The following is a 24021-nucleotide window of genomic DNA, read 5'->3' as shown; positions in this document are numbered from 1 at the left end:
ACACAGACATGTAACAGTTATAAAGAAGAGGCCACGAATTTGAATGAGAACAAGGAAGGATGTGTAAGGGAAGGCTGGAAGAGAAAATAGGAAAAATGATTTAATTGTAAACTTAAAAAAAAAACCCCCAAAACCATAACTTTGTGCAAACTATTCATATCAGTCAGCTGCTGAAGATATTCTCAATTTCCAACAGACTTGACCTGAGTGTGATCCTCATCAGTGTGGTTTACTTACAATGTTGAAATTGTTCAAACTATCAGTTTCTTAACCAACGTTCCCACTGTATTGTATGTGAGGTTTCACATACAATAGACGTGCTTGTACTCATATCTCTTACCAAGCAGCCCAAATAACCACGTGAACTAAAATAAAACTTCAAATGAAGTCAGTATCAAAAGAAATAATGAACAGGGATCAGAGCGCACTGCCCCCAGGACTCATTCACAGTACAGCTGACAAACCAGCAAACCCATGGGAAACAAGGAAGGGACAGACAGGGCTGCGCAGGTGTCACACAGGCCTTAACAACACTTCCGCTACAGCCCAGTGACAGAACTGAGCAGTGAGCAAAAAAAAAAAAAGTTTAGTTGCAAGTTTCAGTCAGTCTGATGGCAGCTTTGGCGTGCCTATAAACTCAGAACATGCATCATAAATTCTGGTTCCACGGAGCACAGGCAGGGCACTTACCTGGCAAATGCAGCTTCGACATCTGAGATGGGACAGAAAGGACTCCTTTACATACACATGGCTTAAATTTTGCCATCAGAAACTCATCTTTTTGTTTGTTTGTTTTTTCAAGGTAGAGTTTCTCTATAGCTTTTGGAACTTGTCCTGAAACTAACTCTTGTAAACCAGGCTGGCTTTGAACTCACAGAGATCTGCCTGCCTCTCCTGGGATTAAAGGCGTGCGCCGCCACTGTCTGGCTGAAACTTTCATTTTTATAGGATAAAAATTCAGAGGTTCAACATGGCTTCACAGAAGGTGGCAGAGTCCAAACTGGAATGATGTCTGCCAAACTCTCAAGGTTTCCTCTCTAAATCCCACCACAACATATACTGCAAGGCAGTTCCCCATTGTGTCTAGGCAGGTGACAGAAGTTTAAGACATGTGGTTTTAAAATCCTCCCCTGCTCATGTTAAAGGCGAAAACTCAAACTGTGCACAAGTCTCAAGGCATATAAACCAGAGGTCAAAATGAAAATAAAATTGAAAACATAATTGTCTCTCAAATAAACATGTAGAAGAAATGTTTTCTAAAAATAAAATAAATGTTTTATTTGGAAAAAGTTGGCTTCTTACACAGGTTTTAAATCTCTATTTTCACCCTGTCAATTACAATGGTATTTTAAATGCATTGAAAACAATTCAGTGTCTTATTTTCTCTGCCTCTATTTAGAAGATATCGGGTTAAAAAAAATACAATTCCAATCAGGTCCATTCTTCCTCCCATCCTTACACCGAACCCATTTCCTCCATTTCTGGAAACTGAAAACAGTCACGAAAGCTAAGGTTTGTGGAGGTAAGACTATGTCCAATCATTCTAAGCATGATAGAAGTTTCTCCTTAAGCCTTGGTGTGTGTGGCAGGGAGGTGGGTACTTACTGAACCAAGTGAATTCAGCAAACTCCCTCTCTCCCTATTTTATCTTTATAGGCTTCCCTGGAGCCAAACTCTGGCCCTCTTGGTTTTGAAAATACTGAAAAACAATGTAAAAAAACAAATAGCACACACATTCAGTTCATACTGAATATCTCACATACAGTTCTAAGCTAGAATATAAATGGAACTATCAAAAATCAAAGAAAAAAGGTCTAAGGAGGATTCCAGGGTGCTGGTGGGATGTGGCTCAGTGGTACAGCATGTTCTTAGCATGCCTGTGTCCCTGGGTTCAATCCTCAGAACCACCAAGCCCCGCCCCAAACCCACACACACTTGAAGATAACAAAAGTTCCATACTATAACTAGGGTCTTTGAAAACCCAAGTTGTAGTCAGCTGAGGCCTGTCTATATTAATAATCAGACTGTGTTGAATAATGTTTTGTAGATTTTAATACTAACCTTTTTGCAGTAGAATTCAAAAATGGCAATGACTTCTAACCACTCAATGTCTCTGAACAGGAGCGAAGGTAGCAATTTAGTGACAACGTTCTAGTGCTAGGCTTGTAGCAAGCATCTGAGAGGAAGCACCCAGCAGGTGACAGACAGACTGTGGCTACGACAGCCAAGATGTTTCCAGAATTTCATGCTTTAAATTTCTTAAATATATACCTAGCAGGTACCTACGCCAGGCAGCTATGATGCTAGAAAAATACTTTAGTCAGTTTTTTTTTCATAAACCTCCAACTTTTAACTATTATTTCTGTCCATAAATGTTCCAGTAACAATTCTGACAAAGCATTACAAACAACAAAACAAGATTAAGGTTAAAGTTACCTCAAGCAAGTTAGTTGTTATTTTTCCTTTTAAAACGACTTTTAAAATAGATGAATTCAGCAGAATGGTTTTAAAAGTTAAGGCTCTCTAAAGAGTTCTAAAACTAAAACTTAAGGCACATTATAATCTCCATGACACTGTTAAAAGCTAAGATTAAAACAAAACAAGAAAAATCCCTACTTCTTTCCCATATCCTTTGCCAACCACTCCCTACCTGAAGCATAGTAAATTTTAAATTCCGGCATTGGTAAGGAGTGAACAAAAACAAAACAAAACAAACAAAACAAAAAAATTTCCACCAATGAACACCTGGTAGGTTTTCCGCACACATGTCCACTGTCTGCATTGAGCACCACTGGTAGACTAGAGGCCAGCAGAACGGTTTCAGATGTCTTGGGTCGCACACTGCTCAATTCAAGCTTCAGTTCAGACAGGACTCTCTTCCTCTGCGGGGTCGCCGGAGCTGTTCTGCTGCAGGGATGGTGCTTCTTTTGTTACTTCCTTTGGCTTCTCATCAGCATCTGTGCTGGTCTCATCCTCTTTACCTTCCTTTTTCTGCTTCTCCTCTGCTTTCTGTTCTTTGGCCACAAGTCGATAATTGATGCCCATGCCAATGAAGAGATAGATACCTGCGATGATGAGGATCACACCACAAGCCCAGTACGTGTATTTGTAGTCTCCATACATGTCATTGAGGCGGCCTAAAGATGTAAAAGACAAGGCTACATGAGTAAGAGCAAACAAGGACACCTTTTCCCAGAGTATAAACATCCTCAGAAAGATGCCAAACCAAACTTCAAAGAACCCATAAATGACACATTAGCACAAAAAACAATTTCTAAACTCTCTATTTATAATGTCTCTGATTGACTGGCCATGCATTTTCTATTTTCAAATTGTAAACAACAAACTTTTGGCAAATCTGAATGAGAAGACAGGAATTATAATCCATTCTCTTAACACACAATGAAAAACTAATTCAAAGGAAGTTTGAGGGTGTCCAAGGTCAAAGAGCTACTCCAGTCACCAAGGTCAAAGTTCTTTATCAGCACTTCCAGAGAACACTTAGCTCTGTAGCCAACAGCACCCTCTCAGCACCAAATTCCCAATGTATCTTCCAGTAGTTACAGAAATTCAAGTACAGTGATGTTAAATAACTTCTTCAAGGTCATAAAGCTAGTAAGGGAACACACAGTCTCAGTGGGGGCCTGCACCTGCCACCTCTGTGCTACAAGGAAGCCTCTCTACTTACTGTTTCAACACTAAATCAATTAATTTGGAAAATTGCATCACAACCTCTCCCAAAAGTTTGTGATGTCTGATGGCAACGAAACCTCCTCACCTGACCAATGTGATTGGAACTCCACAGGGCTAACTATTGCATAAACTAACAAGAGCTATAGGGAGGGCTCTGGGTGGTGAAGACCAGCGAGTGGGTGAGGAATGCTGCTGCTTTTGAAGCATCACATGGAGCTGAGACAGTAGGAAGATAGACCTGTCCAGGAAAAGAGGGGAGAGGATCCGGGCAGAACAGCCAGTGCAAAGGCACAGGGCTGTGAGCAGGAAAGCAAGGGCCAAGGGTGGGAGACAAAGTTGGAGAGACAGGGCTAAGCTCTGCAGACTTGGAAATCAATTAGGGAATGGGATACTGAAGCAAGACACAGGAGTGTGTAAAAGGGTGTGGGTCATGATCGAGTGGGGGATGACAACTGACATGATTACATGATTAAGCAACTCAGTGGGGAGGAGCTGGAAAGGAGCACCCTCCAAATTCATTTATAAGTTTGGTGGCACCTGCCTATAATTCCAGCACTTGAGGGGAGAACAGTCGGGTCAGGAGATCCAGGCCATCTTTGGCTATACAAGTTTAAAGTCAATGAGTTGAGCAAGATCCCATCTCCAAAATAAATCATCATGAACACCCAAAAGGAGTTGGAACAATTGTGGAGACAGTTATTTGATGATCTGGTTGTACGGCCAATGCTGATCTTAAAGTCACAATCAACCTGCCTCAGCCTCCAAGTATGAAATAACAGTTGTGTACCACCAGCCCAACATGGGATCTAAAAGATAAAGGTTTAAGCCTTTAATCTCAGCACTTGGGAAGCAGAGGCAGGCAGATCTGAGTTTGAGGCCAGCCTGATCTACAGAGCGAGTTCCAGAACAGTCATGGCTACAGAGAGACCTTGCTTTGAAAAAAAAAGAAAACAAAAACAAAACACAGGAGTTCAGTAACCTGAGTTCTCAAATTATATAATGATTATTAACTAATGTAGCTGAGTCCAATTCTCCCACTTCCTAAAGCTTTTGACATCACTTATGAAACTGCTACTAAAATAATCTTAGATCCAAGATACACAGTGGTTAGGATAGTTGCCCATGTACTCTGACCTTAAGAAAGATCTACTCTTCTGCCTATTACCAAAATGCTTCTTATTACTAAAATGCATTGTATTGTACACTTGTGCTTTAAGGTAGAGCTCCTTTCTACATGTTACTTTTATAACCAGGACAGAATAAAAAATGTAGGGATATACTATACCTAAAAGTGGTGGCCCTAGGAGGACAGGACAGCACTCCACAATGGTCACCAAGCCCACAGCACTGGAGAACCTCTGGGGTCCAACAAGGTCCATCAATGTTTCAAATAATACAGAGCTGAGCCAACCAAAGGCAAATCCGAAGACTCCCGCGTAGATACAGAAGCCGACGTAGCTTGTAGACAAGGGGGCTAGCAAATGGCAGATTCCATTTGCAACGACAGAAGCAGCAAAGAAGTACTGGATCCGAGGTCTGACCCACTTGGTGTTGGCGGCAAGTCCCATGGAAGGTCTGGCTACCATATCAACAAAAGCCAGAATGGAAAGGAGGAAAGCTGACTTCTCACTGGAGAAATGCTTACTCTTACCGTAATTACTAAGAAAGACCAACGGAGTAAAGAGTCCAAAAAACATGACCACATTTCCAGACAGGTACAGCAAAAAGCCTCTGTGGGCAAACAGGGAGAGATCCAGGAACTTATTAATTGTTTGCAAGAATGATGGCTTTTCCCCTTTGGGGCTTCCTCCAATGAGATCTGTATTTGCATCGGATTTTCCAGCTTCCTGAAGAGATTCTTTGGACTTTAGTTTTTCTACCTTGCCTGGCTTAGGCCCTATTGGTCTCATCAGGGAACCAGCTACACAACAGTTTAGCAGGAGGCCCCCAAGGATTAGGAAGCTTCCTCTCCAGCCAAAAATACCAAAGAAAGCCTGATTAAGTGGAGCCAGGGTAGAGAGGAACACAGGACTGCCTGCCATGGCCAGCCCATTGGCCAGTGGTCGCTTCTTGTAGAAATACTTGCCAATCATGGTCAGAGCTGGGTTCAAGTTGAAAGCAAGCCCAAGACCTAGGAAAGGAACAAAGATAACACTGTCATAAATAGAAGTCACTTTTGAAATTACCAAGCAAAGACATAAGAATAAATGAGGCTGAAAAGATGGCTCAGTGGCTAAGAGCATGTACTGCTCTTGTAGAGGACTTGCGTTGGATTCCCAGCATCCATAGGGAAGCTCACAATCACCTTGTAACTCCAGCTCCAGGGAATCTGATGCATGTTGTCTCATATAATGAACGACATGAGAAGCTGATCATAATACACAGCAGAAAGAAAATGATAAAAATAAACAAAATTTCATCCTTTTTGGTGTAAACAAAACAAAAAAAGGTTTGTACACGGAAGAAACAGTATGGCAGGCCATACATTTGAATGTCATAATATTCAACAGCTCATTTTTTCTTTTGGTCTGTGCTATCCAAGTAACACTTCTGAAATGAGCCTAGAGGTGGTGGTGCACACCTCTATTCCAGCACTCAGGAGACAGAGGCAGGTGGATATCTCTGAGTTCCAGGACAGCCAGGGCTACAAGAAGAAACCCAGCCTTGAAAAAAACCAAAAAACCACAACCAAACCAAACAAAACTACTCTTGGGAAAAAGAACAACCAATGAATACCCTTCCGTGAATCGCTGCATAAATTTCTTTCCCTGTCTATTCTTTTTTCTGGTTTTGAGTTTCACAAACTCACAGAAACCTGCCTGTCTCTGTCTCTTGTAGTGAGATTAAAGGTGTGCACCACCTTGCACTGCTACCATTGTCTAAGAATGCAATAGTCTCGCAATTAAATTAACTAAACTACATATTGTATGGCAAGAGTTTAACTTTATAAAGTCATTCTGGTCTACAAAGCGAGTTCTAAGACAGTTAGAGAAACTCTGTCTCGAAAAATCGAAAGAAAGAAAGAAAGAAAGAAAGAACGAACAACAAGATGCATGTGCATGTCTGTGCCATGGCGAGAGTGCAGGCCGCCCCCCGTGGAGCTAGTGCATTCCTGACACCACGTGGATCCCGGGGAAGACAGGTTCTTCCTTGACCCACTGAGCCATCTCACTAGTGCTGAGTCAATCAGCAGCTCTCTAAAATAACATTTATCAAGCGCATTATCAAATAGTGACAATAAATAAATATGAAACTAATCAGTAGCTACTCACCTCCAATGACACCAATACACAGGTAAAGTTCCTGCACTGTGTTACAGAAAGAAGCTGCAATCAAGCCACAACCAGACAAGCAGCCACCAGCGATCATTACTGGACGGCTGCCATATTTATTCACCAGGATACTGCTGATAGGACCTAGGAGAGAATAAAAAAAGTAGTAATATAAACTCATATTCAAGAAAAGACAAACCAGAAAAAAAATTTTCTTGTCCTTATATATCTAGCTGTCTGAGGTACTGAGCTGAATACAGTAAAATGACTTGGTCCTAATCCTGCATGGTCCCAATGTGAAGAAATGCTTGATGGAGGATGGCTATCGTGGCACAAGGCTGTCAGTGCAATGGCAAGCAATATTCCTATGATCATAGCAGTAGGAAGGCAGACAAAACCAGTCACCCTTACCTATGCAAGTTCAAGGCCAAACTAGGCTATGAGTCCCTGCCTCAAAAACCAGGAACTTACAGCAAGTCAAGTCAGACAACAGTCAATTCGAGCTTGATTTAACCACTCAAGGGGATAGGAACGAAATGAAATGATAGACTAGGTGAACAGATTAAATGGGATTTTAAAGCTGTCATTTTTTTAAGTGTTGGAGAATTCTAAGCTATCACATATGCTGAGCAAGGACTCTTACCATTAAGTCACAACCCCATTCCTATGACACAGTTCTTAATAAAACTAATGATGTCCATCTTCCCAGGGTTCATGAGCCTAACTAATAACTGCATTCTATGCTGATGTGTGAAAACGTTGCCATGGTGTCGGTGCTTTGCTTATCTTATATAAAGAACAAAAAGAAGAAAAGCTAATAATTTTGCTGATTATAAAATGAGTGGTATTCAACTTTTTTTGTAATTATAAAAACATTAGAGTTTCACATTCATAGCAAAGGACTTGTGGAAAGAATGACTGCAGGACCTGTAGCCTCCCTGGTTACAGGAGATGACCACAAATAAGCAAGGCTCTAGGCTCCATCTTCACATGGAGGGAAAACATTCATGTTAACTCAGCCCAAAAGCAAGGGTATTGACAGCCAGGAACTTCAGGAAAAAAATTAGGTCAGAGTCTCAGAAATCTATATGTCTTTATAACTCTAAAATAAATATTGCCATACTGTTGTTCCATGAAGTTTAAGATAGTGTTATCAATTATATAATATTTGAAATACCAAAAAATGGAAAAATGACAAAAGCACTAAGATCTTTTCTCCTTAGCCAGGTGTGGTGGCTCACATCTTTAATCCTAATCTTTGGGGGGCAGAGGAGGGAGGAGGAAGGACGTCTGTGACTTAAGATCATCCTGGTCCACACAGCCAGGGCTCCATATTGATCCTGCTTCAACAAATAAACAAAAAACCCAAGTGTACAGGTTAAAGGACTGACAGTTGTAGTGATAAAAGTTCTTAGGGGCGTTATTTAGAAAACAACCAAACAGAATAACCATAAGAATCCTGCCAAAGTTCACGAGATATAATCTGTCTTTCAGTTACTTTAGAAAAAAATGGTCCTAATTAGCTATCTTCAAAAACAGAAAGAGAGCTAATAGGCCCACTGTCACATGAATTAGAGAAACATGCTAGTTAACTCACTAACTGGGTGAGTGAGGACAAAGGAATCTTCCCCAAAGGAAGGTATCATGTGTAATTAGTGCAACTGACATCACTGACTTTTGAGAAAAATCTGGCAGCTAACATATGAATGACGTTCTGGTTTGCAGTCTGCTTAAACATGCAAAGCATTGACTGGAGTACCTCTGGATGTTTAATCAAAATCTGTTTTTAGAGATCACGGAAGATTAAAGTCCAAGTCCTAAAGACTACTGTCGCTTAAAACATGTCTGGGAACAGAGAGATGGCTAAGTAACTAGGAGCACTTGCTCTTTCAGAAGAGCTGAGTTCAGTTTCCAGCACCTACATTAGGCAGCTTACAACCGTCTACATCTCCAGTGTCAAGCCTCTGGCCACTACATTCACATGCACAAAAAACACAGATACACATAAATAAAAATCTTAAAGTGACATAATTTAGCCCTGAAAATTTATTTTGAAACATATTTAAATAGCCCAAACAGAACAGTGTTAACAATGATAAAGATAAGAGTGAAACAAACAGGTTTTTAATTCCAGCATCCAGGAGACAGGTAGGAAGATCTGTGAGGCCGGCCAGGTTATCCTGAATGCTCTATGTAGAGAGACTCTTGTCAAAAAACCAACCAAAAAAAAAAAAAAAAAAAGGGAGGACTGTGAGAGATGGCGCAGCTGTGTGAGAGCTCTGGCTTCTTTTTGAGAACCTGGGTTTGGTTCCCAGCACCAATGGCAGCTAGAGCCAAAGGATCTGAAGCCCTCTTCTGGCCTGCAGGGTCACCAGGCAGCCACATGATACACAGGCACACATACAGGCAAAACACCCACACACAGAAAATAATTATTTAAAGTTAAAGACAAAAATATACAGGAGAAAAAAGGTCTTCAAACTGCTGCTTCTGTCCATTTATCCCTCTTCAAATCAACCAACTTAATAATGTTTAATTAAATTATGACCTCAACTAACTACACAGTGCTGTTTTTGTGCGCTTATTAACAACATCAAAAAGAATCCCAGATGCAGAGTTCTCTAACACTCACAACATGCAGCCAGAGCTGAATGTACTCAAGGAGCTTAGGAAAGACTGCTGAATCTACTACCAACTAAGGTATTCACCACTGAAATGCAGAACAGAATCCTTATAAACATCTTATTAGATCGCTAACAAGACAACACGGAACACTGTCCACCAGGTTAAATAAAATTTGCTTTAGATTTCCTACTAAACAACCTCAAGTTTTTACGTTTAATGTAGTTTGATGTCTCCAGGTAAAATATAGTGCTTTAAATAAGCAATTTACTTTGTGTTGGGGGGTGTTTAGACAGGGTTTCCCTGTGTAACAGTCCTAGATGTCCTGAACTAGCTCTTATAAACCAGGCTGGCTTTGAACTCACAGGAATCCGCCTGCCTCTGTCTCCCGAGTGCTGGGATTAAAGGTGTGCGCCATCACTGCCCGGCCCTCAATTTACTTTCTTTTTTTTTTTTTGGTTTTTCGAGACAGGGTTTCTCTGTGGTTTTGGAGCCTGTCCTGGAACTAGCTCTTGTAGACCAGGCTGGTCTCGAACTCACAGAGATCCGCCTGCCTCTGCCTCCCGAGTGCTGGGATTAAAGGCGTGCGCCACCACCGCCCGGCTCCCTCAATTTACTTTCTACATAGCCTCCACACCATGTCAAAGCAAACAAAAGGGGGAAAAATGATAAAATTCAAGTTTAAGTTCAACCAAAATGCTTTTATAACTCATAATAACATAGAAACAAGGGGGACTTTTATTTAGTCTTTGTTTTTTGGTATGTGTGCGCGTGTACATGTGTGCATGCCAGCCATGAGGGGTGTCAGTTGTCTTCACCTCTTTGTGCCTATGGGACAGGCCCCACCCTAAATTATAGAGTTTACCTGAGGCTTTGAACTAACTATTATTCTGGACATTTGAGTAACTTTTTAATATCTTGTAACTCATTACTTAAAGATGTTTACTTTCCAAGTGTCTGGCATAGAGCAAGAGAAACAAGGTTTATACATGTCATTTTACGAGAGCTTTCAAAGCAGAGCTAATACTCGAGCTCCTCACGCTTTCAATTTTGTTCCAAAAAGCCATAATGGAATGAAGGGAGTAAGAGATGCCAGAGTTACCAGGGATGGAAAGCATGCTCCTCAGTACAAAACTTCAGCAAGCGCAACCTCAAAGAACTTCAATGAGTAAGATATTAAAATGTACAGACTCGGCAGGCGGTGGTAGCTTTAATCCTAGCACTCTGGGAGGCAGAGGCAGGTGGATCCCTATGAGTTCAAGGCCAGCCCTGTCTACAGGTGTCCCAGGATAGCCAGGGCTACACAGAGAAACCCTGTCTTAAAAAACAAAACAAAAACAACCAAAAAGTACAAACTTTGGCTGCCTAATATAAGTTAAAAAAGCAGGCCATAGTGGGTACTCACCTCCAGCATACATGACAGCCAGCATGATGGATGATATCCATGACACTTCACTGGTAGTAGCGTTGAATATACCTTCAATTTCTTTAAAGAAGACAGTGATGGATTTGGGAAACGCATAAGAGAAGCCTATAGAGATGAAAGCTCCAACTACCACTGCCCACCCCCAGCCTCCATCTGGGGGGGTATATCCAACTGGTCCTCCAATTGCAGGTGGCATTTTAAGTGAAGATGAATCCCAAAATGCAGTGCAAATCTAGTATCTGAAAGATATGAAATGGGGGGAAAATGTCAACAACAAAACAGCGTCCACAAATCCTTCTTCTGCAGTAATAGACATATTTGCTCGGCTCTTGACACAGAGCCACACTGAATTACAACTTTAATCAGCTGGGTTTTGTTGTTTCGGGTCAGGGAAGGAAGGGTACACAGTGAAACCCTGTCTGTCACCCCCATAATCCAATGGACCTACTCTCTTACTCTTCAGTTTGGTTTCTAACCTTTTGTGTTTTTGTACTTTATTCTACACGATTTTCTTTTTAATGGCTCTTTGGCAGCATTGGGCAGTGAACATTCAACCAATTCACTCTATGGAAAATAAACACCACATACTCTAAAATTGCCAGTTCCTATAACGAAGCAAGTAAAACAGATTTCAACTGAAGTAAATGTGCAGATACCATCGGTGTGACAATACCGATTCTAACTAGGGAAATAGAATAAGGTTAGTGGCCCTTCCAGTATTTTTTTTTTTTTTTTGGTTTTTTTCGAGACAGGGTTTCTCTGTGGCTTTGGAGCCTGTCCTGGAACTAGCTCTGTAGACCAGGCTGGTCTCGAACTCACAGAGATCCACCTGCCTCTGCTTCCCAAATGCTGGGATTAAAGACGTGCGCCACCACCGCCCGGCTTCCAGTATCTTTTTTTTAAAAAAATTGGTTTCCTTGAAAGGATTCAGCTCAGGCTGACTTCAAATTCTTATGTGGTTGAAACTGGCTTCAATATCCTGATTCTGCATCTACCTTACAAGTGCTGGAATTATAGGTTTTGTTCCCCTACATGTCCATTTTGTTATCAGTGTACAAAGTAAGTTTCACTGACATTCAAATGACTGCTTACTGTACCCCACTCCCTTGTCAGCCAGCCCCTTCTTCCCAAGCATAACGACTACAACGACGAATTCATCTCCACTCTGCCCCATGCCTTACACACACATACGTGTCTGTAGAATCCAGCTAAGAGAAAACATGAGATCTGCTTTCCTCCCCTCTCTCCCTCCAGAGTCCTGGCCTAGATCTATGTATTGACAAGTTTTCCCTTCCTTTAGGACCCCAGGTCTTTACTCCAGGGAGACTTGTGAGGAGTGAGCAGCACATTTCTTCTCTAACAGGGTGGGTTAAGAAAGAACTCAGGGAGCCGCCCTGAGAAAATCATTTAAAAGTCCTACCTGAATATAAGCTTCTAGATTATTCTTTTAAAAAACAGCCTAGAGGAAAAATTTTTGTTGTAGGGCATTTTACTCATACCAGCTAAAAACATTTTTACAAGCTAAGGTTTCTTAAAAATTGAGGCAGGCAGATCTGAGTTCGAAGCCAGCCTGATCTACAGAGCAAGTTCCAGGACAGCCAGGGCTATGCAGAGAAACCTTGTCTTGAAAAACAAAAAGCAAATTTACCTGACTGAATAATAAAAAGCTGCTTAACATGCTCATGGATTTAAATCTGCCAAGTATGGGTGCTCCAAGCATTAATTCTTTTTCCTTCATCTAAGCATAAAAATTTTCAAAGAACTACTAAAAAGATGAATTCAAGAAGAGTATTTACATATACAGAATAACACCTACACACATAACACATCAAGCCCTGACTAGAACAGCAACACGTGTTGGACGTGATTGAACTTTGTGTTAGCTGCCAGCTAGGATTTGTCAATTAAAAGGCAGTTCTAATTTTTAGTCACAAAGACTTGCCTCATCAAGTTAATAATACCTTTTCTACAGAATCTAGATTTAACTTAAGTAACTTTAAGATTCACAAGTAAACGTGTGTCCAAAATAGCACTGGGGGGAAAAAAAGAATCAAAAGCCCCAGAAACAGATTCAACATATTTTTTTCACAACCACTGCTATAACTAACATAAAAATTCTGATTTAGAAAAAAAAAAAACCCAACCCTCTGTTTTACACCAGCAGTTCTCTTCCATACACAGAAATCCTCACCCCAAAGGAAATGCCAGGACTAGACCCTTTGCCTGTAGTTCAGGAAAAGGGAACACATACACACTTCACATGTAAAAATCCAAGTTAAATGATAGAACAAAAGTTTTTAAGATTTTAATCTTACAGCGTGCAGTAGCCCCATCAGCTTAAATGTTACAGCCTTAAAAAGTAACAGGGGATTGAAAAACACATGAAGGAGTGATGAGAAAATGTGTCTTCTAAGGACACAGAAGCCAAGCACAGTGGGGCATGGCAGAAACACCAGCACCCAGGAGGTGCAGGCCTGGATACATGACCAACACCAAAAGGGAGAAGGGAGAGCAGGTGACAGACACACACACACACACACAGAGAGAGAGAGAGAGAGAGAGAGAGAGAGAGAGAGAGAATGGAAGTGAATCTCAGTAGCAGAATGTTTAACTTAACATACACGCCCTGGTTTTAGTCTCCTGCAGTTACCACCCCACCCCCACTTCCCCAAGAAAGGGGGGGTAAGCATCTATGAAAAGTAAAATTCTGCCAGGCGATGGTGGCGCACGCCTTTAATCCCAGCACTCGGGAGGCAGAGGCAGGCGGATCTCTGTGAGTTCGAGACCAGCCTGGTCTACAGAGCTAATTCCAGGACAGGCTCCAAAGCCACAGAGAAACCCTGTCTCAAAAAACCAAAAAAAAAAAAAAAAAAAAAAATTCTGACTGCTGAACTCGACTAAGACAACACTCAGCAATTATAAAATGTATAATTTTCACACTACATAAAGAAACACCACAGAAAGTATAAACTGGTCTTTACAAACTTCTGAATACAGGGATTAAAAGCATAGGCCACCTCGCCCAGCTGATATTGTTGATAGGACAAATTCAGACTACAACTGCCATTTGATGGTGGTGCACGCCTTTAATCCCAGCACTCGGGAGACAGAGGCAGGCGGATCTCTGGGAGTTCGAGGCCAGCCTGGTCTACAAGAGCTAGTTCCGGGACAGGAACCAAAAAAAGCTACGGAGAAACCCTGTCTCGAAAAAAATAATGCCATTTGATCCAACCATCATTCTTCTGGGAGCACACTTCTAAGATCAGGAATCTGGGGTCAAGGACACATCTGTACTTCCCTGTGCTTTGCAGTGTTAGTCAAAAAGAGGCAAGACTTGGGCTGGTGAGTGGCTGGTGGGTGAAGATACTTTCTAGCAAGTCTGCCCACCCCAGTTGATCCCTGGAATCTTCAACGAAAAGGTAAGAGAGATGACTCGCAAACTGTCCTCTGCCTTCCTTCCACATGAATGCTGTGGCACAGAGGCCTGCAAAACACATCTATACAAATAACCTAAAAATTAAAACAGGCAGACATAAAAGCAATCTAAAGGTCCAATGGCACACTACATGTAGTTACTAAACTCCAGATCCAGAAAGGTAGCTACTGCAGTGATACTGTCCTATCTCGTGAGCAGCTTTCTGCAGAGCACTTATTGCTAAACACACTGAACCCTAGGCAAGCACTCAACCACTGAACCACATGCCCAGCTTTAAATAGCTTTCCTAATTGCTGATGATACAAACCTTACACTATGTTGCCATTAAAATAATTACTGGATCTTTTATTAGGAATATACAATTTCCAAATGAGTACTTGATTTCCCTCAAATTAGAGTAATTATTAAACCACTCGCCTCCCTTCTGCTTGACTGAGATGTCTAGGTGACAGGGCTAATAGAGTAAGTACTAATGTTATAATCACAAGAGGCTGAAGTAGACCCGAGGTTCAATGACCTCTTTAGAGGTTCTTCTAACTGAGCTGCTCAAGACAAGCTTTGAATGAATTTGAAGTATATTTACTGATGTGAACCTACTAGGAAACAGGGCCAGAAAACCCAAATCAAATTAAGATACCCATTTAACTGGTGGCACATAGACTTTCTAAAAAGTATTCTGCCTGAATTTGTGGAAATCACTCTAAACGGCCAAAGAGTCACTTAACCTGTGGTATCACCATTACATAATCCAATGACAACAAGATCTATCTGCTGTGTAGGATTATGGTCTCTGGTTAGCTCAATTTCATATGGGAGTAATGGAACCGGGAGGAATCCTTTCCCTCAGGAATGTCAGATTCCTCTGGCAGTTTGGTAATACCTGTGGGACTCATCCGAATACATTTTTAAACTGGGTATTGATGTGGGATTTCCCTCTGTATGCTGTGATTACCATTAGTGAATAAAGAAACTGCTTTGGACGTATAGCAGGGCAGAATTTAGCTACGTGGGAAAAACTAAGCTGAATGCTGGAAGAAAGAAGGGTGGAGTCGGAGAGAAGCCATGGATCCGCCACCGGAGACAGACACTGGGAACTTGAGCTGGTAAACTGATGGAGGAAGGTCATTGGCTAATAAAGGAACTGCCCTGGCCCATTTTATTGGTTAGGACATAGGTAGGTGGAGTAAACAGAACAAAACGCTGGGAGGAAGAGGAAGTGAGGTCAGAGACTCCACAGCTCTCTCGGGAGCAGATGCCTGAGAGAGACGCCATGCCCCGCTCCCGGGATGAAGCTCTTACCCAGGATGGACTAGGCTAGAATCTCCCCGGTAAGCGCACCTTGGGGTGCTACACACAGATGATTAGAAATGGGTTAAATTAATATCTGAGAATTAGCCTAGAAGAGAATGGGCCAAGCAGTGCTTAAAAGAATACAGTGTCTGTGTAATTATTTTGGGGCATAAGCTAGCCGAGCAGGCGGCCGGGGTGCTGGGAACGCAGCCCTGCCGCCCTTATTACTACAGTAAACCACTATCACGTGGCGATACACAGATTAATAGAGATGGGTTAAATTAAAATGTAAGAGCTAGCCGATAAGAAGTTAGAGCTAAGAGGCCAAGCACTGATTTAAGTAATAGTTTCTGTGGATTATTTTGGGTGTAAGCTAGCTGGGCAGCCAGGAAGAACAAGTGGCCCCTCTTCCTACAGGGTATGGCAGGGCACACCTGTAATTCCAATCTTAGGAGGCTGGGGTAATCTGCATAGTATGTTGGCATAGTGTGTCACAAAGTGACCCCTTCCTTAATAAAACAAGACAAAACAAAAGAGTAAATGCATAGTGCACAAAATGAAATTCAAAAGTAGACCTGCCAAAATACTTTAATTGGACCCTGTGAGGTATTGGTGCACTAACCACAGTAATTTTGAAATGGTGACAACTTTCAGTCTGTGTCTAACAACTGACCAAGTAGGAGGCTTGCTAGTATTTCTAAGTCACAGGTACTGCCTACAACCACAGCTGAAATTCCAGCAAATTAACAAACCCTTCTGAATCCCACACACCTTGGAGATCAATCCTCCAGACTATAAATTTAAAACGTGATATGACAGAGAGGAAAACCTTCCCATAGGAAAACAGAAGAGAAAAATGAGGTAAAAAGCATTGCTTTGGTTCTTAAAACTAAGGAACTGGGCTGACAAGATGACTCAGCAGGTAAAGGCTCTTGCCACTAAGCCTGACAACCTGAGTTTAATGCTGAGATCAACTCTTCCAAGCTGTGCTGTCCTCCATAAGAGCCTCCAACACACACACACACACACACACACACACACACACACACACACTTCTTTCTCTCTTGAAATAAGTTTAAAATAATTTTAGACATAAAAAAAAAAAAAGAAAACCTTAGCAGGGAGGTAATGACATGCACCTTTAATCCCAGCACTGGGGAGGCAGAGGCAAGGAGGACTTCTGAGTTCAGGGCTAGCCTGTTCTACACAAGAAGTTCCAGGACAGCTAGGGATACAAAGAGAAACATAAAACAAAAGGAAAGAAAAGCCCACTCCATTTCACTAAAAGACCTTCACTCTCCAGACAGTTTGCAAACAACACAACAGTATCATGTTTTCTCTTAGTTTTTTTTTTTTAATTTACGTAAAGAGAAAGAATGGACATGTATGAAGGTGTGTGGACACACTCCATGGAGGTCAGAGGAACTGTCCAGAGCTGGGTTCTCTCCTGCCACCTTGTGGACCCAGGAATCAGGCCTGCAAAGAACCGCCTCTACCAGAAGACCCAAGAGTCCATTCGTTCAGTTATATACTGGGCTCTATCCTGTTATGGTTTGGAAGCAAACTGTTTCCCACAGATTCATGTATCTGAACACTTAATCCCCAGCTGGCGGCACTGTTCTGGGGGGTTGAGGAATCCTTAGGAGGCCAGGCCTAGCTGGAGGAAGGTGAGTCCTTAGGGGCAGGGTTTCAGGCCTGGAGGTCTGTAACCCAACTCTGCTTCCTGACTGGCCCAGATGCGAGCAAGCAGCCTATGTTTCTGCCACCAGTTTCCTGCTGCCATGCCTTCCCCACCATGATGTAATACTCAAAACCTGAGCTTAAATAAAACCTTCCTCCCTTAAGTTGCTTCCTGTCAGACACCTGGTCACAACTGTGAGCAAAGCAATCAATACATACCCCCAGCATCCAACCTTCCCACATGCCCAGAGGATTACTGCAGGTAAAACAGAATCGGGGACACAGTTTCAACCACCAGTTATGCAACTTAGAATATCGGAACATTTTTAAGTTCTTTCCTCTACAAAGGCTAAATCTGTCAAATCAAATTGAATATTACGGGTTGTAATCAGCAACAGGGTAGTGTGAAAATAAACAGAACTGTTTCCTGCTTATGTATTTATGGTCAGTGATACCCAATAAAGGCTCAGCCTTTGAAGCCCTTCTTGATACTATGGTCAAGGTAAGCTCATTCTGTGACCATGTGAACGCCGACCTTTGAAACCCTTCTTTGCATGATACTATGGCTCACTCTCTACAATACAGATTGACTGTAAGATCTGACCTTCCACTATCCCCCTAAAAGAAAAAAAAATTACAGGGAGGAAAATGCCACTTTATTAGGTAAATTGAAGAGCATACAGAATTCTAAAAGATTAGTGAGAGCAATATGCTTAAGGTGATTCGATTTGCCAAGCATGGTGGTGCACACCTTTGATCCCAGCCCTCAGGATGCGGATCTCCAGGCGCCAGACTGTGCTGCACCGTGAGACCTTGACTCAAAAAGACTTCGTTCTACTCAGACAAATTAAGATGATAGAAAGTGGGAAACCATGAAAATATGTGTTTACACATGCAAGCAGGTGCACGTTGCTGTGGAAGCCAGGTCTGCATGGTTTCTGCTGAGACAAGGTCTCTCTCTTTTTGCCGGGAGCTTGCTCAGGTTGGGCAGCCTGAAGAGAAAGCCTCAAGGGTCTCAAACTCCCCCTCTCCAGAATGGGACTGAAGTGCGCACCACCCCAGTTTGTTCTCAATTTGTTGGTTTGTTTTTGAGACAGGGTCTCTGTATGTAACCCTGGCTGTCCTGAAACTTACCATGCTGGCCTCAAACTCACAGACCTGCCTGCCTCTACCTTCTGAGTGCTGGGATTAAAGGCTCTAAGGGAGGGAAGGTTTCAAACACACACATGCTACACACTGGTGGTCCTACCTCACTATGCTTTAATGTCCCTTTCTTCAAACTACACCTTTTTAGTAAAGGTGTTCTGGCTAGTAAATTAAGGACGAATGGTAAAAATTAAAGTGCAGTTAACTTACTGTCTCTTAAAACCAGAGTGAGATGATAGAATAGGCTGTGAACACAGCAGGAAGAGGAAAACCTCACCACTCTCCAAGTAGAAGTGGCAAACATGAAATATACTTCTCTCTCTCCTAAACCTTTACTCCGAAGTAAAAATCCCGACTGCTCGTCAAGTCTTCAAATGGGTTCCCAACTAGAGGAAATACAAAAGACAGCAGGATGTGCAAAACTAGGAGATATTAAATCTATGCCACGAGGACAAAGTCATCAAAATCCCAAACGGGGAAAACAAGTAAAGGAGGCCTGTTTCCTTCAAATCAATTACGTAGATGAGGAACCTATAGATTTCACAGATATCAACTAAATACACATGACCTTGTTTGTATCCTTGATCAAAGGAACTGATTACTAAAAAACAAGATCAATGAATAAACATAAATACAATTTGGGAAAATCTGAATATTGATGGGTATTTAATGATGTTAATTTTTAAAGGTAGGATAATGGGATAATGTGACTGTGGAGTTCTGAAGACTATCTTTCAGATAGATAACTATGGATATAAAGTTGGGTTTTTTTGGGGGGGTTGGCTGTTTTTTGGGGAACAGGGTTTCTCTGTGTAACAGTCCTAGCTGTCCAGAAACTAGCTCTTGGAGACCACGCTGGCCTCAAACTCAGAGATCCTCCTGCCTCTGCCTCCTCTCCCCAACCGAATGCTGGGATTAAAGGCTAAAGGCGGCACACCACTGCCTGGCTTAAAGTTGGGTTTGATCCAAAGCATTGCATAAACTGGGTGTGGTGGTACACACCTGTGTCCCATCCCAGAGAGGCAGGAGGTCAGGAGTTCAAGGTCACCCTTTTGGTACAGTGAGTTCCAGGCCAGCCTGGGATACAGGAGTCCCTAGATCTAAAAATAATTTAGTCAATTAAAAAAAATATCTTTTACACCAGGCAAGTGGTGGCACATGCCTTTTAGTCACAGCACTCTGAAGGCAGAAGCAGGCCGATCTGAGTTTGAGGCCAGCCTGTTCTACAGAGCAAGTTCTGAGACTACACAGTTCTAAGGCTGCAGAGTGAAAAGTCTGTCCTGAAAAACCAGTAATAATAAATGAGTGAATAAATAAACTTCTCTTTTAGAACTATGTACCAATATATTTAGAAATGAAATAATTTAATCTAGGATTCGCTTAATTCACAACAACCGAGCAGAAACTGGGGAAAGTTGGACAGGGATAGCAATGATCAACTTCTAGTGATTAAAGTTTTCACACTAAACGGTAGAGAAAGGTAAAGAGGAAACAAAAAATTTCAACTTTAGCAATAAAAAGACAAGGGCAGAAATAGCTTTGAATTTTATCTACAAGTTTTGTAAGTTGGACAGTTCTTGTGGAGCCACACTACCTCAGAACTCCCACTGGTTAAAATGAAAATAAAGCTTGTATTTGCTCCAGCTAGCAACCTGTGCTTTAACCTTAACACCAGGTATCCTCATATGGCCACTCTGAAGCCCCTTTAACCCTTTTTCCACAGTATCCAGAATGATACTCCTAAAATGCAAATCTGCTCAGCCACATCCTTAAACAGCTTTCACACAACTTCAAAAGTATGATTCCAAACTGTTCAGTCTCTTCCTGAGTCCTTAAAACGACTTAGGGCCCTCCATTAGCCGGCCGTCTGCCCCCTCCCTCCTTTCTGACCTCTCTATGCTTTAGGCTCTGGTGAAGTTCTTTCAGCTTCTGCAGCCTGGCACTGTCTTCAGTACTCTGCAATGCCCTTTCAACCCATCACCACCTCTGCCTGCCTCGCTCCTCCCTTGTCAAGCCTCAGATAAATAGTATTTCCTCAGAAAGACACTGCCAGCGTTTCCTCACACTGAGCATCTTCTCTTACACAATACAGTATTTGTCCCCATGGTAATTTACTGTCCCCCTAAAACTCAGTAACTGTTTGCTAAGAGTCTGCTTTCCAGCTAGACTACAAACCCCAAGGGTAAGTGCTAGAGTCCATTCACTGCGGAACCCTAAATTTCTCAATTCACAACTTTCCGTTTTCCTTGTGTTCAAGTCCTCACCAGCAACAAAACCAGCCAAGTGGGCAATATACAAGGATCAGGACCTAAGATGGAAGGCATGCTAGGAAATGAACCGGAGCGTAGGGGGGACGACGGGTATAACAAGTTGGAAAATAATAATCTAACACTATTTTTTGCTCTAGTTGAGGTGTTCATAATCACACCCCCACATCCCTGCCCTTAATCTGTTTAGGGATTATTAAATAAACCCACAGCTAAATCTTTAAAAAGCTTAAAATGCTCCTCAAACTAAGAATTTGCATAGTTAACAAGGTCAATGTAATCTGATAAACAGTACCTACTTAAACCTACAATGAAATTACTGAAATCCACTCATTTAAAAAAGTAATTCTAGGATGGGTGTGGCGTTGCACACCTTCAATCCCAGCATGGGGAGGCAGAGGCAGACCAATCTCTGCCTGCGAGGCCAGTCTGGTCTAGAGAACCAATTCCAGGACAGCCAGAGAGATTACAGAGAAACCCTGTCTCTGATCCCCCACCTAACACGCCAAAATAAACAAACAAACCTCACAATTACAGTTTATTTTTACTTCGTTAAATGAGAAGGGTTCCACTATGTGGAGCCTATTCCTCCTACCTGCACACCTTGGATTTAACTTATAAGAGACTAAAAAGCCACAAAGTGAGACCCTCTCTCTCTCTCTCTCTCTCTCTCTCTCTCACACACACACACACACACACACACACACACATATACCGCCAAAGACTTAGATTAAGAATCACCATTTACCAACTAATTAAAATAAGTAAGCAAAAAATGAGATACAGTCTTTCTTGCTTTATTCAGCTGGCAGCTGAGATGATAAAAAAAAAAAGAACCCTGCTTGACTTAGCTCCTATCCACCCTTGTTCCAACTCTCGTACAATTACTAATCTCACACGTCAGCATGTACTCATTTTGTTACAAAATCAGAAGGTTTTTTTAATGGTCAATGCTGGCGATCAAATTTGGGGGCCTCAGGCATGGTAGGCCAGGCAGGTACTTTACCACGGAGCTAACACATCCCCAGCCTAAGTCATGCCTGAAGATTTCAAAATCAATTATGGTTAATTAAGAAAAAAAAGCAGATTGTCACTGTGTAACCACTAGCAGGAGACGCCCGGTTTATAATGAGCCACTGGAAAACGGGAAAAGACTGAAGTAGTAACACGTGCGTTTCCTGGTTGAGCGATCAGAAACTAGTTTTCGCAACTGCTGGTTGCACCAAATACGCCACCATAAAGAAAGGTTAAAAATGCACTAGGAAAAAGGATGTACTTGGCACAGAAAGCATGCACCTAGCCAAATGTAACGCTATTTCAGTCTTCTCTCCAGGGATGCCTCGCGACCCCCGTGCCCGCCGGCAGACGCACCGAAGCCACAGGTTGGACCACAAAGAGCCCCTATCGCAACCGCCCGCCCCTTCCTCAAAGTTCACCCGAAGCCCGGAGTCCCGGTCGCTGCGGTCGGCGATGCAGCTCCTCACACCACTCTAGCGAGTCACCAGGTGGGACACCGATTGGCAGGCGGGGGAGGCTGGGCGGGCATGCCACGAGTCCTAAATAACTCCCGCCCCAGTCTGTCCCTTCCCTCCGTGCCGAAGGCGGCAGGAGTGCACCACGTGAACCGGCCTCAGGTCGTCCCTCTTCCGAGCTAAGCATCTCTCCAGGCGCCCGCTGGAGACCGGGCTGGAAGCGTCTCCCACAAGGTCACCGGGCACCGTGACCCAACTCCCGCAGCCCGGCGGCCACACCTGACCGCGGGGCCCTCGCGGTCCGGCCGGGCGAGACGCTGCTGTGCTCAGCGCCTGAAGGTCCCCTTCACCCACGCCGCGTGCCGGGGCCACGCGGCTCCCGCGCGCCCAGGATGCCCTCTGCCGGGGCCGCCCTCCTGACCCGCGGACGGGAAGTCTCCGCGTGCCCGGCGGACCGGGCGACCCCACCAGGGCACCAAGGGCACCGCAGAGTCCGTGCCGCGCGCTGCCCGCTCAGCCCCGGACTAACCGTTATGTGTGTCTGACGGCGCCCGGAGTGTGCGTGACGCGGCGGCGCGGGCCGCAGTTCCTCGGAACCCGGAGTCCCGCTCGCGTCCCTTGCCGCCGGGCTCGTTGGCTGCAGCACCCACACGGCCGACCAGTCACGTCGCAGCTCGCCACTTTGTCTGGCGGGGCAGGCGCGGCTGCCTTATAACCCGCGGGGGCCGGAGCATGCGCACAGGGGGTGGAGTCGGCCTTCCCGGCCGCCGCCCCCTCCCTGCCATACATACTCCCTGCTCTGCATCTCGCGCCTCCACACGCCGTCGGCTGCGCGTGCCCGCCCGCTCGGCCGCGCGCGCCGGCGCCCCCTTCCCCGCCACGTGACCCGGCGCCGGGGCCGGGAGACCCCGCACCGACCGCCCTGAGCGCTCTTTTAGCGGTCGGAAGGGTTGCTGCATTTCGCGCGTGCCCGGGACGCCATCGCGGGCCTCACCCCTCAGGCTCTGCAGGAGAAAAGAGAAAAGCTGCCCTGAGGCCGACCCTGAGGTGCGGAGGATGATGGACGGGCGGAATCGCGGGACCGGGCGGCGTTTGAACGGACGCGGTGCTGCTCGGACGCTGGTGGACTCCTATGTGGGGGCCTGGAACCCGGGCTCGGAGCCCCCGGGAAGTTGCTGGAACGCTCCGGGCCTGTTTCCTCGCACGCTAAGTCAGCAGCGGTGGAGGCGTTAGGAAGTTTAATGTGCAATTTTACGCCAGGTGTCTCGTCACAGAGCCTGACCTGTGGCATTTGATGAACGCCGAGTTTAAGGACGAGTTGGTCCCGAGAGCCTGGCCCTGGGGCAGAGGGTGCGCACGTCGGAAAACGCGGACGTGAGCATGCTCTCGGGCCAGACTTTTACAGTCTATGGATTTGGGGGACGAGATGGAATTATCGCTAGTGGAGTTGGGACCGTTGCATGCCAAGCACTGCACCAGAACTAACTTGTATAATCTCACAACCTTAGGAGTTAGGTTCTAAATAAGAAGATTTTGTAAATAAGAAACCCCGGGCTTCACGAGATGAAGACGTCACCAAGCTAGGAAGTGACCAGTGTTTAAAAATCAAAACTCAAGAGCCTGATGTGTCACAAGGGCCATTTTTGGTTCTTGACTCACCCCAGATACCAAAATCTGTTGAAGTGATAAATTGCTATTTTTGAGGGGGTAAGGGGAA

General features: G+C 43.8%; 1 protein-coding gene across 1 annotated transcript; it reads right to left on the bottom strand.

Moving 5' to 3' along the window:
- Window positions 1-1250: 1250 nt before the first annotated feature.
- On the bottom strand, window positions 1251-23022 carry Slc16a1 (solute carrier family 16 member 1). Its single transcript, XM_041638068.1, has 5 exons — window positions 22834-23022; window positions 10993-11252; window positions 6966-7109; window positions 4979-5824; window positions 1251-3137 (listed from the first exon to the last, which is right to left on the bottom strand). Exons 2-5 carry the CDS (start codon window positions 11207-11209, stop codon window positions 2863-2865), a joined length of 1482 nt encoding a protein of 493 aa, XP_041494002.1. The 5' UTR covers window positions 11210-11252; window positions 22834-23022; the 3' UTR covers window positions 1251-2862.
- Window positions 23023-24021: the final 999 nt, after the last annotated feature.

This window comes from Microtus oregoni, unplaced genomic scaffold, assembly GCF_018167655.1.
Source record: "Microtus oregoni isolate MIOR12 unplaced genomic scaffold, Mior012 000054F_ref0000373, whole genome shotgun sequence".
NCBI lineage: Eukaryota > Metazoa > Chordata > Mammalia > Rodentia > Cricetidae > Microtus > Microtus oregoni.
The sequence above is the reverse complement of the archived record's forward strand: the minus strand, read 5'-3'. Positions and strand labels throughout refer to the sequence as shown.

Excerpts from the sequence above, each read along its gene's own strand:
- Slc16a1 (XM_041638068.1), bottom strand. The coding sequence starts at position 11,209 with ATGCCACCTGCAATTGGAGGACCAGTTGGATATACCCCCCCAGATGGA. Across the intron at positions 5,825-6,965 it reads GTGTATTGGTGTCATTGGAG|GTCTTGGGCTTGCTTTCAAC; the intron begins GTGAGTAGCTAC and ends TTCCTTTCCTAG. Across the intron at positions 3,138-4,978 it reads CCTAGGGCCACCACTTTTAG|GCCGCCTCAATGACATGTAT; the intron begins GTATAGTATATC and ends TTACATCTTTAG.